A 14,582-nucleotide genomic window follows, 5' to 3' on the forward strand; every position below is an offset into this window, starting at 1 on the left:
TTCCGAGGGATGGGAGCAAGGGGAGGCGAGGATGCTGAAATGCAAGAGCCACCCACTGTGCACTACACACCGCGCTGAGAAAGTACCAAGCTCCACAGGAACACCTGTGAATTCTGGCTACTACACCGACTCTAAATACATGAGGATTTTTTACAACTTCAATGAGAAACTGTTATTGAAAGTCTGAATAAATACATTATAGCTTTTCTTTTCAATGTCTTAAAAACAAAACAGTCATGAGTAACATGAAATAATATGTTTATCCAACTGTTGTTCATTAATTTAATTTTTAGTTAAAATATTTTAGAGGGAGAAATAAGTACAGTGTGTCTATTTGTGGTGCTGTGAAGACACAGACAAATTAGTCAGAACACATCACCTATGGCCTCTCCCCATTAGGACAGTCTCTGTGCACCCCAATCTGGCAAGCGGGTGCTAGGATAGTGCCGGGATGAAATACTGAAGGGAGACATCTTCGTGAAGCAGATCAAAATGCACCATCTTGTTACTCACAATATCTGGGGAGAAAAAAAGCCCATTATTTTAAAGACTTGGTACATGTTCACCCCCACTCTTCAGAACAGTTTTCCTGCCTCCTGTTTCAGGTGTCTGTTTTCTCTGAGGCAGCTACAGAGGCCCTAGCCTCTCCCTCTCACTGCGATAGCTGAGGCCAAATCGTGGCTCTAGTGCAGGCGGCTTCCCCAGTGTAGACAAAAGAGTAAGAGTAAAGCCACCCAGGTCTTTGGTAAAACACTTAGCAGGCTGGCTTCCTGACAAACCACATTTATCCAAATCAGCGTCCTTTGGGGAAAGGTAGCTTCCCACCACTAAGTGGTGGAACTGTGCTGAGAAGAGCTAAGCCCCACGATCCCCCAACACCTAGGACAGCCTGAATCACACTCTAGAGTGCAGGAGGGGTGCCTGCATTTCAACAGTCCTGCAAACTCCATGAAGGCCACGGCCGGGCACTCTGCTTGGTGACGGGTAAAATCCAAGGCATCAGGCACAAGACCAAGCAGGGAAGTAAAGTGCACGTGAGAGTGGGGGAGGTGCACACGGTATGACAACCGAGAGAGCACGGGGAGGAGCTGGAGCTGCCGGGCCCAGCAGCTGAGGAGGACAGCTCTCCAGGAAATGTGACTGAGCGATGAGAAACCACAGGCCAGCAGGCTGCAGAGAGACCAATCCCAGCAGAACCGGAGGTCGGGAAAGGGACCGTAAAGGACAAGCAGGAAGACACGTGCTCTTCAGGAGAGGTGGTGCAAAGGCACAGAGGAGGCAGCAGTGGAAACGGAGGGTGGCAGGGACCTATCTTAGAGAGGACAGCTGAGCCAAGACTGGAGGAGGCTGACAGAGACAGAAAAGGATGTTTGGGGGTGATAAGGAAAAGATATAAGGAGTTCAACATGGGATTTTTTTTTTTTTCAGTTTTTGCTACATCACAATTCGCTGGTCCACCTTTCTTTGCTACACTCAAGTACAGCAAAGTAAACATTCAGAGAGTACACATGGCCCAATCAGCCACCTTTGTGGATAAGAACTCTTCCGTGTTCTTCATCAGCCTTCAGTGATTATTCAGAAGACCTCAAAAATGCCAAGTTCAAGGGCTGATGTGGGGCAGCTCAGGGCCCCCCATGCCCTGAGTTTCCACACTCTGCAGAGAGGAAGGGTGTTTCACATGCTCACCATTCACCCTGTGCTTGTCAGGACCAAGAGCCCGGACATCATCGGGGAGCTTGTTAGAAACGCAGCCACGAGGCCTGGCCCAGAACTATACACAAGGAGTCTACCTTACAAGACCCCCAGGTGATCTCCACACACGCCAAGGTTTTGAGAAGTGCCATCTTCCACCTTTACGGACCCTGCACTGCAGCGTCACTCCCACCATGTTCAGCCCAGGAACTTTGTTCCTGGCAAAGTTTCTCAAAATGCAGCACAGGCAGACACTGGTACCTCACCCCAAGATTCTCCCAAGTTCCACACTATTCTAGCCTCCCCCTCTCTACCCCCGGCTGCTGCTCCTCTGGCAAAATCTCCTTCTGTGTCCATCACTTCATCTTTTGCCTTCCCTAATTCCCTAACACCCAGCACCCTGCCATGGTCTCTCCTCTCTGGTCTCTTCTGTTTCTCTTTGTATCTCTCATCCAAAATGGCAAGTCCTTGACATAGCCACCTAGAATTTTCTGTTCCTTCTCTATAGCATGCTGAAGATCTCAAAAGTCATGAGGTATAGTCCTGGGCCATCTTCCTTCTCAACTCTGATCACTTGCACCTGAAAGCTCAGCCTGGGAGCTATTCCACAACAGGTGAACTTCAAATCCAGGCCACACTTTCTTTTAGGTTGCTGTGAATTTAGTAGCAAGGACAGAAAAAAGCCTTGAAAAGCTCTTGGCAAGTAATGCCTTTCTCATGTGTAGTCAGTGGATGAAGAGGGCCAGAGCAGGTGTGTAACCTCAGAAGACAGGGCCAAGACAGGAGCAAGAGACAACTGTTAACAATCAGCAACCTAGAGGGAGATACGGGGCAGTGAGCACAGGTCGGGGTAGACACAGAAAGGAAATAAGACACCAAGAGCAAAACTTAAATCCAAGCAAAACGGTGTCTGGAACTCTGAGTACATAAAATTAGATGAACATGGAGAACAAGAGATGATCCATATCCATTTTTCTGACATCACCTCTCCAGGCATGATGGCCCAGTGAGGCGGCCCATAACCCATCTGCCAACCCAGCATGGCTGCAGGTTTTCAGGTGCTAATGGCGTGCCCAGGGGTTGTTTCTCTGCTGCCACCTCTAGGCAAATTCAGAAAACCTAACTCTCCTAGAAAGCTAGAGTCCATATTTATATGCATTTATGAGAATGCATGCAATCTGTTAGACTAGAATTGACTATAGTAGTTAAAACAAGAAAAAATAGAGAAACAAACTCACTGCATAAGGCCTTCGTAGGGTTTACTTGTTGTCCAACAAGAAATTGTAGGAGCTTCTTGATTTCTAAGTGCACTTCAGCCATTTGCTCTGGGTTTCTGTCTTGAGAGGCGTTTTCAGAGGCTAAAATGATATGAATGTTTTAAAATACAACATATTTGGATGTAACAGGAAACCCAGAGATGTGCAATGCATTTTACTTAAACAAATGATTCACCTTACAACTGATTTAGAATCAGGGAGAAATACTGCAACTTGTGTCATCATTCATGACGCCTGCATTTATTAAGTCCTCACTATTTAAAATACAATAATTTCCAGGGATCTTCACTTACAGGGATTAAAAGTATGACTCAATCTCCCCCTTTAGCTCAAAGAAAATTATATTTATTGGTACTCACTATGTATTTAAGAGCAGAGATGTAAATGTATATAAACTAACATAAGTCTTATTATCCTAAAGTAGAATGGAAAAAAACATCCTTTCAACTTCTGACAAAGTACCCAAGATAAGCCCCATCTTGTGTGTGGAAACAAAATGAGTGACACCAAAATAAGTCATTTCACACAATATTATCAAGTTTTAACCATATGGATTTCACTCTGTTGGAATAATATGCTCTTCACTAGAAAGTGAAAATCCCTTGGAACACTATGCTGAAATTTGTGTTTATATTCAAGCAAGCTTATAGTAATAAATCTTTTTTTTTTTTTTTAAGACAGAGTCTCGCTCTGCTGTCATGTGGGCTAGAGTGCCGTGGTGTCATCATAGCTCGCAGCAACCTCAAACTCCTGGGCTCAAGTGAGCCTCCTGCCTCAGCCTCCCAGGTAGCTGGGATTACAGGTGTGCACCACCACACCCAGCTAAATAAATCTTAATGCTACAAGTGGCCGAGGCCCTATTTTATCTGTTTTGGAACACACACATCATAAAATGATTTTCACATTGTCAACGGGTGCTTTTGCCCAGTCCTTTGCCTGCTCCCCTGCGCACTCAGCCCCTCCACAACTGCACTGCCACCCACTGCGAGCTCCAGGGTCACAATTCTAAGTCCCTCCTAGCCTGACTCAGCAAACTGTCCAATCGCCCCCCTTTCACTGCTCACTGAACTGACTCCGTTGTCCCTTATTACGTTGTCTAATATGAAAAATGTGATCAAGTGAGAACAGTTTTTTATCTACTAATCTAATTCTGTAAGTATTGACTAGAGGAGGAGAAAATAATAAGAAATATATGTGCCTTTCTTACTCCATTCCAGGTGAGAAACTGAAATCTTTAGGAGTAGGATGGGAGTTGAAGAGCTGGAAGGGATCTTGGAGGTTATTTAGCACGACCTGAATTCAGAGGGGAAGGTGACCCTGCACAGAGCCCTCAGCTGCTTGGCGGCACAGCCCCTCACTCCCGTGGTAACGGCCCCACTACGCTGCAGGGACAGGTAGTCCAATCTCAATTCCTTTGTTCTCTTTCCAAGAGTGAAACAACTCAACCAAATTTCAACCTTTATACATTGAGAGACCTCAATAGGTATATTATATCAAACAATTAATTTATCAAAAGCAAAATATAACCTACCGAAAAACTTACCTAATGGAGGATTTCCAAGATCTTTAAAATGAGTTGTAATACACACTAATTCAGTTTCTATTTTCAAGTTCAATTCTCCATTTAGGTTCGCTTCAATAACCTGCAAATTGAGTATTTTATACAGTCTTAGAAAAGAACAGGAAGGCAAAAGGGGAAAAAAACCCCACGGGTATCAACTTCCACAAAACCAGGTGACAGGGCACCCCAGAGCACCTCAGAGGGCAGCAAGGCCCACATGGTATCAGCCACAGAGAGAAGATAAGGCCCAAGAGCCAAGAACTCAGAAGCCCCCAAAGCCTCTAAAGGAGAGGTCCTCTCTCCACCCAAATTGGAGAACTCTGGGGGGATATGTGAAAACGGTGGAATTGGAACTGGGAGAGGACCTGACAGGAGACTGCAGCAAGGGAGCTCCCTTACAATAGCAGAGAGCCCTGCACTGAGAAGGAACCCTGGGAAGTAAGAACCCCAACGGAACAGGATGGACACAGAAATGAAGGTTTAAATGAAAGGGAGGAGAAAGAGGGACAGATCTCAGAAAGTCTTGTGAAGGTGGCTACTGGGGAAGCTGTACGTTTTACTACTTTATGGTTACAAAGAATAGAGAACCCTAGAATTATGAAGTCAGAAAACTATCCTGTTCCACCCCCACAATAACCATGAAACATCCTCCTAAAAGAACCAGAACAACTATCTGTAACAACAACAGTATTGTGGTTGAAATCCATACAAAGATATTCTGAAAAAAGAAAAACAGAAACACTAATGTCCAACAGCTTACTTAGAAGCCTAAAGGCATACCCCAAAGCAGATGCAGAGTGAAATTAGCAATAATAGAAGCTATTAAGTAACAGCATAAATCAGAATTAAGGGAGCTCAGAAATGAGACCAGACAGCATGCACACACAAAAACAGAGATGACAGAGCTCAGGAAATAATTAGAAATATAAGAAAAAATTTCAGAAATGGAATCTAAACTAGAAGGAAGAAGACAAGAGCAAACAGATACCATAGAGAACACAGTAAGAGAAACTGAGAAGGAAATGTGAAAAATAAAAATTATCGAACAGAAACAAAGAGATAAGAAGGATCTGAAAGAAAATAATAAAGAAGATGGTGAAGAAGATCCAAGTTCAATACAAGCCCCAGAAGAAGAAAACCAAAGCACTGAAAAAGAAGAAATGCAAACAACCACAGCTCAAAACCTTCCTGAACAGAAGCAATACTTGGGCCCACATCCTGAAAGGACACACCACATACCAGAGAAAATCTACCAGGGATGGTCAAGACAATTGGACTTCAAGAAAATGAAAAAAAAAAAAAAAAAAAAAAAATCCCCAGGGTATTCAGTCTCCCCCTTCTCCCCCTCAAATTAATAAATCCAAGCTATGAAACAAAATTAGAATGAAATCAGTCTTTCTGACAGTAACATTATATAACAGAAGACAATGCAGTACAGTGAGCCAAACTGACATTATGAACATGTGAAAACTAATGAAACCCTCTTCCTGTAAGTCCTTCCTGAGTGATATGCCAGAGAATAAGCTTCGGATAACAAAAAATTAATGAGAAGTTACAGCATAAAAGATGTGAGCAATATTTTTACCCACAGAGCCAAAACTAAACATTGGGAGTTAACGGGACAGAATAATGTGTAATAATTTTATATCTAACAATGTAGACGTGATTAAATTATTACAAAACAAGGGGGGGAGAACGGGAAGAGAATGTGGAAATTAGTGCCTTATTTGTATACACAGGCCAAATCATCTGTCACAACTGTACATTGAGTATGACCATAAGGCCTTTAGAATTTTATGAGAACATAACCATTTATTTAAAAAATAAACTCAGATGTTGGAAAATGAGATTTCTAAATTCAGAAAGGTCTGGGCTGCTGTAGGTTACCAGGCCTGAGGCTGGCTATGCCCCACTCCACATGCTTGGGCTACCAGGCTTCTGCCTCACCTCACTTCTCTCCTCTCTCCTACTCCTGCTCTCCTGGCCCTGGGAGCACAGGGGGCTCCTTGCCCTTCAAGCTGCTCCCTCCTCCAACAACCAATCAGTTCTTTTAACTGGACGGAACTCAGAAGTGAAACTTATGCCATAATGGTTTGAGATTTTACTAACCTGCCCACAGGACACAGTATTTCTCTTTTTGATGTTGGTACCTGCCCACTGTTAAAGCCCCTCAGGTCTTTGAAAAGTCCATGAAGGTTTGCTAGTCAGAATTCTGGCCAACCAGCAATACAAGAGTGCCACCTGGCAACTGCAAAGGTAAGTGCAGTGGCCGTACTTGGTAGAGGCCATCCTCAAAGTGCTGCAGCGAGAGGAATGGCGAGGGGGCCCAGTCTGGACACCTCTGCTTCACTGTCCATGTTTAGTGACTACAACTTAGCGTGCCCCACTGTTACTCGATAAATAGGTGAACTCTGAATATTTCTCATTTCAAAAACAAAACGAAAAAGTTTTTTTTAACTTGAGTTCTTATTTCTGAGCTTTTGACATTAAATAAAAAAATAGCCCCCCAAACTTACTTGTTGCATAATCTAATAAACTTACTTTGAATGAAAAATACTCATTTTCAATCTTTTTCTTTTGTTAACCCCAAAATATATTGTTGTATTTCTTAACCCACTCTCTTATAATCTGGAAAAATACTTGACTAAAATAAAATATATAAAACAATTCTTGTGAATATTCTGCACTGCTTACCGGAGATCCGCAAAGCTAACACATGATGTATGCCCATTTGTTTCAAAAACCACACCTAAGATCTGTCAATTCCCACTATTTGTGAAAAAACAATGCTTTTAGATACAAATAAATAAATACTTATTCAAGAAAGCAACTTGCAATGGTTTTAGAGTCACTTCAGGCTTAAATGCTCTCTTATGCTTTCTTCAAATTCCTAAAATCTGTATCATAGAACATTTGGTTCCAACTCTCTCCTGACCACACTCAGTGTCTGGCACACGACACTGTTCAATCAACACTGATCAAAGGAATTAACAAACAACCAATTTTCTCAACATTGGTCATCTGTGTTTATTTTATGATTCAGTTATCCAAAATATTATGCCCATCAACATAGTTGATTTTCTTAAGTATCAGGATGAGATCTTACTTTTTTCAATGATTTCCTTAATAATAGTTACCTATGGTTTGTTGAATGCCAACTAATTACACTGGGCACCTATTATAAATTATCTCTAGGCTGCGTGCAGTAGCTCATACCAGTAATCCCAGCACTCTGGAAGCCCGAGGCAGGAGGATCGCTTGAGGCCAGGAGTTCAAGACCAGCCTGAGCAACATAGCAAGACCCATCTCCACAAAAAAAGTAAGAAATTAGCCAGGCATACTGGTGCCTGTAGTCCCACTACTCAGGAGGCTGGAGGCAGAAGGATCGCTTCAGCCCTGGAGTTTGAGCTATGATGACGTCACTGCACTCTACCACTGTCTCACAAAACAAAACAAAACAAAACAAACAAACCTCTAAATTTACAAAAAGTAGCAAAAAGCCTGTGATACCTGCACTATTATCCCCACTGGGGGTAATACCCAGCACTAGGGTGCACACTGAGTGGTACAGCTGGGGAGCTGAACTCAAGTGTGTAGCTCTGACTCCCCTTTCACATCACAACATTCTACTTCACACGCCCCCCCCCCCCCACCAGGCCTCTGCCTCTCTCGTCTCGCTTCTCCTCCATCTGGCTCCTCTCTTCTACTCCTGCTCTCCTGCCCTGGGACTCCTTTCCTGGTTTAATCGTTAGGGCTGATCCCACAAAGCTCCACTACCCAGATAACATTTCAAGTACAATAGAGTAAGGCCCACATCACAGACAGCTGCTACTCAATGTGGTCCGAAGCTCAGCGGCATCAGTACTTCCCTCGAGCTGGTCAGAAACACAGAGCCTCGGGCCCCAGCCCAGACCTCTCTTGTCAGATTCTAGGGGATTCAGAAGCACGGCAGAGCTTAGAAGCAGTGTCTGAGAACATGATAAAGATTCCTGGTAGTCCTTCTTCCTTTTTCTGCTCCTCATGAGTCACATAGACAAAATATCCCATCCATCACATCTCCCATGAAATGAAGGAAGGGAGGAGTTAAGTATCTCTGATGGTAAGGTGGACATTTTTAGTATGTTAAATCCCACTCATTTTCCTTAATTCTATTGCCTGTAATATTCAAACACAGAATTCTAGTTACCTAAGTAGATTTCACTATACACTTGGCTACTCTAACTTGATACTTTCTATTCAGTAATTCCACATTACAGTAGCCACTCCACAAAACTTCTGTGTTCTAAACACTCCAGAAAAAACAAAACACCTCTGATGATTTTATCTAAGCTACCCTTCTACCTCTCTACTTTGCTGACTCATTTCCATTGAACAGAAAGAACAAACAAATGGATTCTTCAATTAATTGCCCTGCCTTTTCTCTCCCGGGCCTCTCTGAATCTCCCTGGAAGTCCCCAGGGTATCCCTAGAGGACACCAGCCTGACAACTGGATCAACATCACAGTAGTCACAGCGGACACCAATGTCGGCACAGTGACACTGCTTCATGGGAAGCAGATTTTAAATTAAAATGAACTCTATAAAGGTTGGGTTATGAAGGAAAAGCTTTAAGCAGGCAGGCCCACTGACAGTACTGTTCTTAAGTGAACAGGAGAAAAAACTTCTCATGAACATTTTCTAGGCTTCAAAAACTTTTGTGATTTCAAAGATCCCTTGGAGCTAAACTTCATTCCAGATCCATACACCACCACTTATTATTGCCTAGTGAATGACAATCCAATGCTGAGTGGCTGGGATGCAAAGATGACTAAGATGGGGTTTCCTTTTTCAAGAAGCTGGCAGTTCAGGAGGCATTATGAGATGCTGGCAGGTGATTTACCATGTACACTCGACGGAGCAGCTCAGAGCAGGGGCTGCCAGCCAGGGTAGCGGGGAAAGGTCTACAATGAACCATGAGAATGGCTAGATGCCTTCTGGGGAGATGGAGACAAGAAACCCCACGAGAAACAGAATGGGAGAAGCAGCGGCACTGTGAGGGAATGCCAGAGCCCCGCCCGGTTGTGCAGGGAGGGCGTGGCAGTGGAACAGAGGTGGGGCTGCAGAGCTGGCCTGGCAGACTGAGATATTCAAGAGTTTATGCTTCATCAGGTGGATGGCAGTTTTTAAAAGATTCAGGGACACAATCAAATGTATTTTTCTGGGAGTGGGTGAAGGAAGAACTTAGGAAGAACCCAGGTATGAATGAGGATAATTCACACGATTCCCCAACACTGTCACATGCTGCAGCATTTTGTGACAAGTGACAGTAGGAGACATTCACAAAATAAACAGAAAATAAACAGAAATATACAACGGGCCCTCCAGCTTGGTGAGACAGCTGCTTGGAATAAAGGCGCCTATGTGGTGGGTCTTTGTCCTTGGCTCACTGAAAGACACCTGGCAAGTAGATAGGATGCTCCAAACTCACTGCCAGTCATATCAGTGATTCCATAAAAAATATACACACATTAGCAGGTAAAAGATGTAATATTCCGTCCAAAATATAAGGAAAAAAGCCAGAACTATTGACTGTATTCTTATTATAAACATGAGGAATTCAGGGCAAACATAAAAGCCTTCCTCAGTGAATGAGAGTTGAAAAACACTGGATATGTTTCTAAAGGCAACTGTCAATCTGCAGGGTCTCAACACCAGGCTGGGTCCTCATGAGTGGGGGCTCAGCGAGGAGGCACCTGCCTGCCTGCCTGCCTGCCTGGGACGCCATGGAGAACATGAGAGAACCCAGGTCTTGGGCCCTGGTGAAGCTGCCCCCCAGGACGAGCAGCCCACACAGGCTACTTCAGAGTTCTTTTCTAAAAAGTTACAACTTACAATGTGATTGCTGATATTTTTCATTTTTTCCACAACACTCTTCATAGTCTTCAAGACTGGCAAATAAATACTCACCTACAAAAGCAATGAGAAAAATCACAAATATTAAAAATATTAATATATTCTAGTAATGACAGGTGCTCCATAACTAATTTTGGAAGGCATGCATGCTCAAAAACTCTGGAATCCTGTTTTTAAATTTTCTGAATAAAGTTCTTTAAAAATGTAAAAAGAAAACCAATTTTATAATTTCACTAACTCACGGATATTCATGCAAATTAAAGAATAGAATGGCTGCCTCTGGTTACCTCAGCAACCACGTCTCTGTAGACCTTCTCCTGGTTCAAGGTGGATTATAGCACTTCAGCTGAGATGCCCCTACATAAGTCCACAGGGAATAAAACTCATGCACTCAGCAGGACACCGTCCTCTAAGGGATGTTTACACTCAGGCTCTGTGCAAAAACACAGCGAGCAGTCACTGCATCACACCTGAGACTCTGCTACTCACAGTGCTTCATAAAACGCTGTTTCCAAATCAGTGTAGATGTCTTCTGGTAAAAGTTAAATAAATATTTTACCCAGTATGTTTTTGTAATTTCTTCTTAAATAAATTGTGAGCAGGAGGCAAAGGGTCTTTTGGCATCACCTTTATTTTCAGTGACTCTAGGGTTCCTATCAGCAGGACTGTTAACCCAAATCTAAGTCATGAGAGTCCTCTCTTCTTGGCTTTCTTATACATACCTGGACAGCACTCCTGACAGGCCTAGGAAAAGATCAAGTCCTGTGAAACCCAAATTGGTGCCTAAGGCCAAACAATACTAATAAATACTGTCTTCCAAAATATTATTTCAGTTTTGTTTAAGTGATGTTATTGAGCAAGACATTCTCCTATATGTAAAGAGTATGACATTTTTATCATATGCAACACATTTTAAGATCTTTTACATAAATAATAAAGTTGGGAAACATTCCAACTTTTTCCTTGAATATCCTTTAAAACTGAATATCACTTTCTTCTCAGGTACTACACAACTTTCAAATCAAATATACTGTAAGACTACAACTAAAATTAGAGAATTCAAATCACAACATTTAATGTGTGATGAGCGACAGGACTGTAGGCATCACTTACATCAGGGTGAGGGACCACAGGTTCTTGTAAGTCCTTCCACAATTTTCTAGGAATAACTTTTATGGGGATGTCATGTGTCACAATGCGGCTACTGCTTGACACAGATAACTGCCAAGAAAAGAATTAAAACATATTTTTATATTGTCAACATTAAATAATAACAACAACAACAAAAAACCCAAAGAGGACAAAAAAGTTGAAATACCAAATCTAAGTGGAATGTTCTCAATTCATTCACTCAAAATCCATTTAACCGACATTGATGATGTACCTGTTCCACTCTGGGAACAGCTCTCAGGAGAGCTGGGGAACGGGAAGAATAAGACAAAAAGGTACTCAATGTTTCAGTGGAATACATGGATCAGTATGAAAATAAACAAATGAAATTCCATGAGATCCTCATTAGAGCCTTTGGAAAGCACAACACAGTCACCAGGGTGAGTGGGGGGTACATTCCTTATACTGGAAGGTCAGGGCGTGGCCTCTCTAAGGTGATGTTTCAGATGCCACCAAAACAAGGAGAAGCAGCAGCCATGGGAAGACTGGGTCAAGGGGAGTGTTTTAGGCAGGGGAAACAGCACACGCAAAGCAATGAGGCAGAAAGCAGCAAGCTTGCTTTGTTGAAGCAACCAAGAGAAGACCATTCTTTGCACATAGACACTGCAGTTTCTACACAGCTAACAAGATAAACTATATTTATCTATTTCTAGGGGCTTCTATGAGACTCATAGACCAAAGTATGTTGTACTTTTAGGCAAAAAGTATTATATGTTACTATCAGGCTTTTCTTTAAGCAACTAAAGAAACATACCAAACTTATATTGTGACATAACTGCCTGACTGTAAAGAGTTGAGAAAAAGTTATGAAGTTGAAGGATCCTCATCCACAAAGTGCTTGAAACTGAATATAATACTCACCTGTAGATGGATAAAGCACATACAACATATAAGGAAAGAGAGCTGTAAGGATAATGGAAGGCCAGGATGGGGGCAGCATCGGTACTGAGCACTAAAGGAAGATAAGGTTTCAGAGAGCGAGAAGGAAAGAGACTGCAAGTGGAAGCCCCAGTGTCACGAAAGCCTGGCAGTTGGGAAAGAATGGGATACATCCAGGGAACCACCCAGAGGGCAACAGTTTGCAATTCGGCTCCAAGATGGGTTAGGCCATTTGTGAAGGACTTTGGTCATGTTAAGAAATGTCAACCTCATTCTATGAGTAGTGAAAGCCACTCTGAGGCGTGTGTGTGTGTGTGTGTGTGTGTGTGTGTGTGTGTATTTAGAGGAGAGCTGTGCCCTAAATTCATCTGGCAGTAGCATGTATGGCAGATGTGTTACTGAAGAGTAAGTGGTCATTTAAAGGTATTACAGCAGATAGGGGGCATCAAAGGGGAAAATGGATAGAAACCATGATTTCTAGACTAGATGACAATACCACTAAAAGAAAGAGAGATGCTGGAAGTTTTATTGCTTGGACAAGGCAGCATCCTCTAATGGGGGGGGGGGCCTATGTACCAGATCTTTAATTCCAAATAAAATCAAATGGTTTTCAACAGTATTGTTTAAAAGCCTAGGCTACTAACTACTTCTAATCCTTCGAGGCCCAGACCCTTGTGGAAAATTTCAGAAACCCTGTCCCTCCTACTCACCAGATCTACAGACACTGTGAGACAGGGAAAGTGTTTATTAGTCAGCTTAATTTTCAAGGCTCTGGCATTCTGGGCAGTTTTCAAGGCTCTAGATAAGTTTTCCGATGTTAGCTCTAAATAAATCTCATTGTTTTCTGCGGAGACACCCTCCATTTGAAATTCGCTGAAGAAGTTCTCCTAAGGGAAGAAAATGAAGGGGAGGGGTAGAGCAGGGCATTTGTGGCCATTCCAGTGAATTCAGTGGAGTGTGCAGGTCTCTCAGGAGCTTCTGCTCACCTGTTCCAGCTCACACCACATGCTCACCCCTCCATTGGCCAGCTTGTCTGAAAGGATGAAGTTCAGCTTATCAGGGCTGATGCGGAGGGTGCAGGTTTTGGCAAGCTTTGCTATCATGTTACTGACTCCTAAAGCGGAGGTTAAAATAAGAAATTACTAGAATGCACATCACGTATCCTAGACGCCAACTTATCTTGCAGAACTTCTAGTTCATCACGGTGCAACTTCCCGGTGGAAAAATAGCTTATATTGGTATCACACTGGAAAGTACTTTTAACACTACTGATGTCATGCCAATCTTCCAACAACCCTGGGAGGTGTACAACACACACCACCAGTGTTCAAAAAGGAAACAGGCACCTATCAGCCATTTATTCATTCAACACAAACGTACTGACTATTGGATAGTGCAGCACAGAGCTGAACGCAGGGTTGGGCACAGTCAGGGCGCAAGGACCAATGGGGCCTAACTGAGGGAATGTTAATGCCAGATAATGCAGTGGCCGGCAAAAAAAAAAAAAAAGCCACACGATCTGAACGCAGTTTCAGAAACATCCTCTGAACCGGAACCCACGCTCATCCTCACAAGGGCCCTCAGGCCCCGGCCCCACCGCACCCCGTCCACGTCCTCATCCTCCCGCGGGGGCCCGGCCGTGCGCGCTCCGCCTCCTCCCTCGCTCCCCTCCCGCCTCCGCGCTCACGCGTAAAATGGTTCAGGCAGGCCGCGTCCACGATCTTCGCCCTAAACTTCATGGCAACGCCGGAGCCGCGCCTTGGCGGCTTCAGTCGGCCGGCCGAGCAACAGTGTCCCGCCCGGAGTGTCCCCGCCCGGAAACGCGGCGGCGCGCACAGTAGTTCCGCCCCACTCCGGGTCAGCGGCTTTTGCCCGGGGTCAGCCAGGTCACGCCCTGGCGGAAGGGAGGTCCGTCGGGCCACGCCCTCGGGGATGACGGGTTTCCTGGGCACGCCCCCGGGGAAGTGGCGTCCCTGGTCTCCCAGTGCCCCTTCCTCTCGGGGTGAAGGTGGGGTCTACCTCTAGTTAGGGGGATGGAGTCTTCCACCCCTGGGTGTGGGGACGTGGTTCTGAGAACTCTCATTTTGAAAGAACTTTGTGACACCTATTTC

General features: G+C 43.9%; 1 protein-coding gene across 2 annotated transcripts; it reads right to left on the reverse strand.

The window, feature by feature from the left end:
- Positions 1 to 241: 241 nt before the first annotated feature.
- Positions 242 to 14,351, reverse strand: HUS1 (HUS1 checkpoint clamp component). 2 transcript variants are annotated; one of them, XM_045564311.1, is made up of 8 exons: positions 14,159 to 14,351; positions 13,458 to 13,585; positions 13,182 to 13,358; positions 11,536 to 11,643; positions 10,402 to 10,476; positions 4,513 to 4,612; positions 2,931 to 3,050; positions 242 to 518 (listed from the first exon to the last, which is right to left on the reverse strand). In XM_045564311.1, the coding sequence occupies exons 1-8, from the start codon at positions 14,208 to 14,210 to the stop codon at positions 436 to 438; spliced, it is 843 nt and encodes a 280-aa protein (XP_045420267.1). In that variant the 5' UTR covers positions 14,211 to 14,351; the 3' UTR covers positions 242 to 435. The 2 variants fall into 2 exon arrangements, with proteins under 2 accessions (XP_045420267.1, XP_045420269.1); XM_045564313.1 differs by lacking the exon at positions 13,182 to 13,358.
- Between the last annotated feature and the right edge of the window lie 231 nt (positions 14,352 to 14,582).

This window comes from Lemur catta, chromosome 11, assembly GCF_020740605.2.
Source record: "Lemur catta isolate mLemCat1 chromosome 11, mLemCat1.pri, whole genome shotgun sequence".
Taxonomy (NCBI): domain Eukaryota; kingdom Metazoa; phylum Chordata; class Mammalia; order Primates; family Lemuridae; genus Lemur; species Lemur catta.

Coding starts and splice junctions, on each gene's coding strand:
- HUS1 (XM_045564311.1), bottom strand. CDS start 14,210: ATGAAGTTTAGGGCGAAGATCGTGGACGCGGCCTGCCTGAACCATTTT. Junction 4,613..10,401: donor AAAATATCAGCAATCACATT/GTAAGTTGTAAC, acceptor CTCAATTTGCAG/GTTATTGAAGCGAACCTAAA. Junction 519..2,930: donor CCCTACGAAGGCCTTATGCA/GTGAGTTTGTTT, acceptor TTTTCTCCCCAG/ATATTGTGAGTAACAAGATG.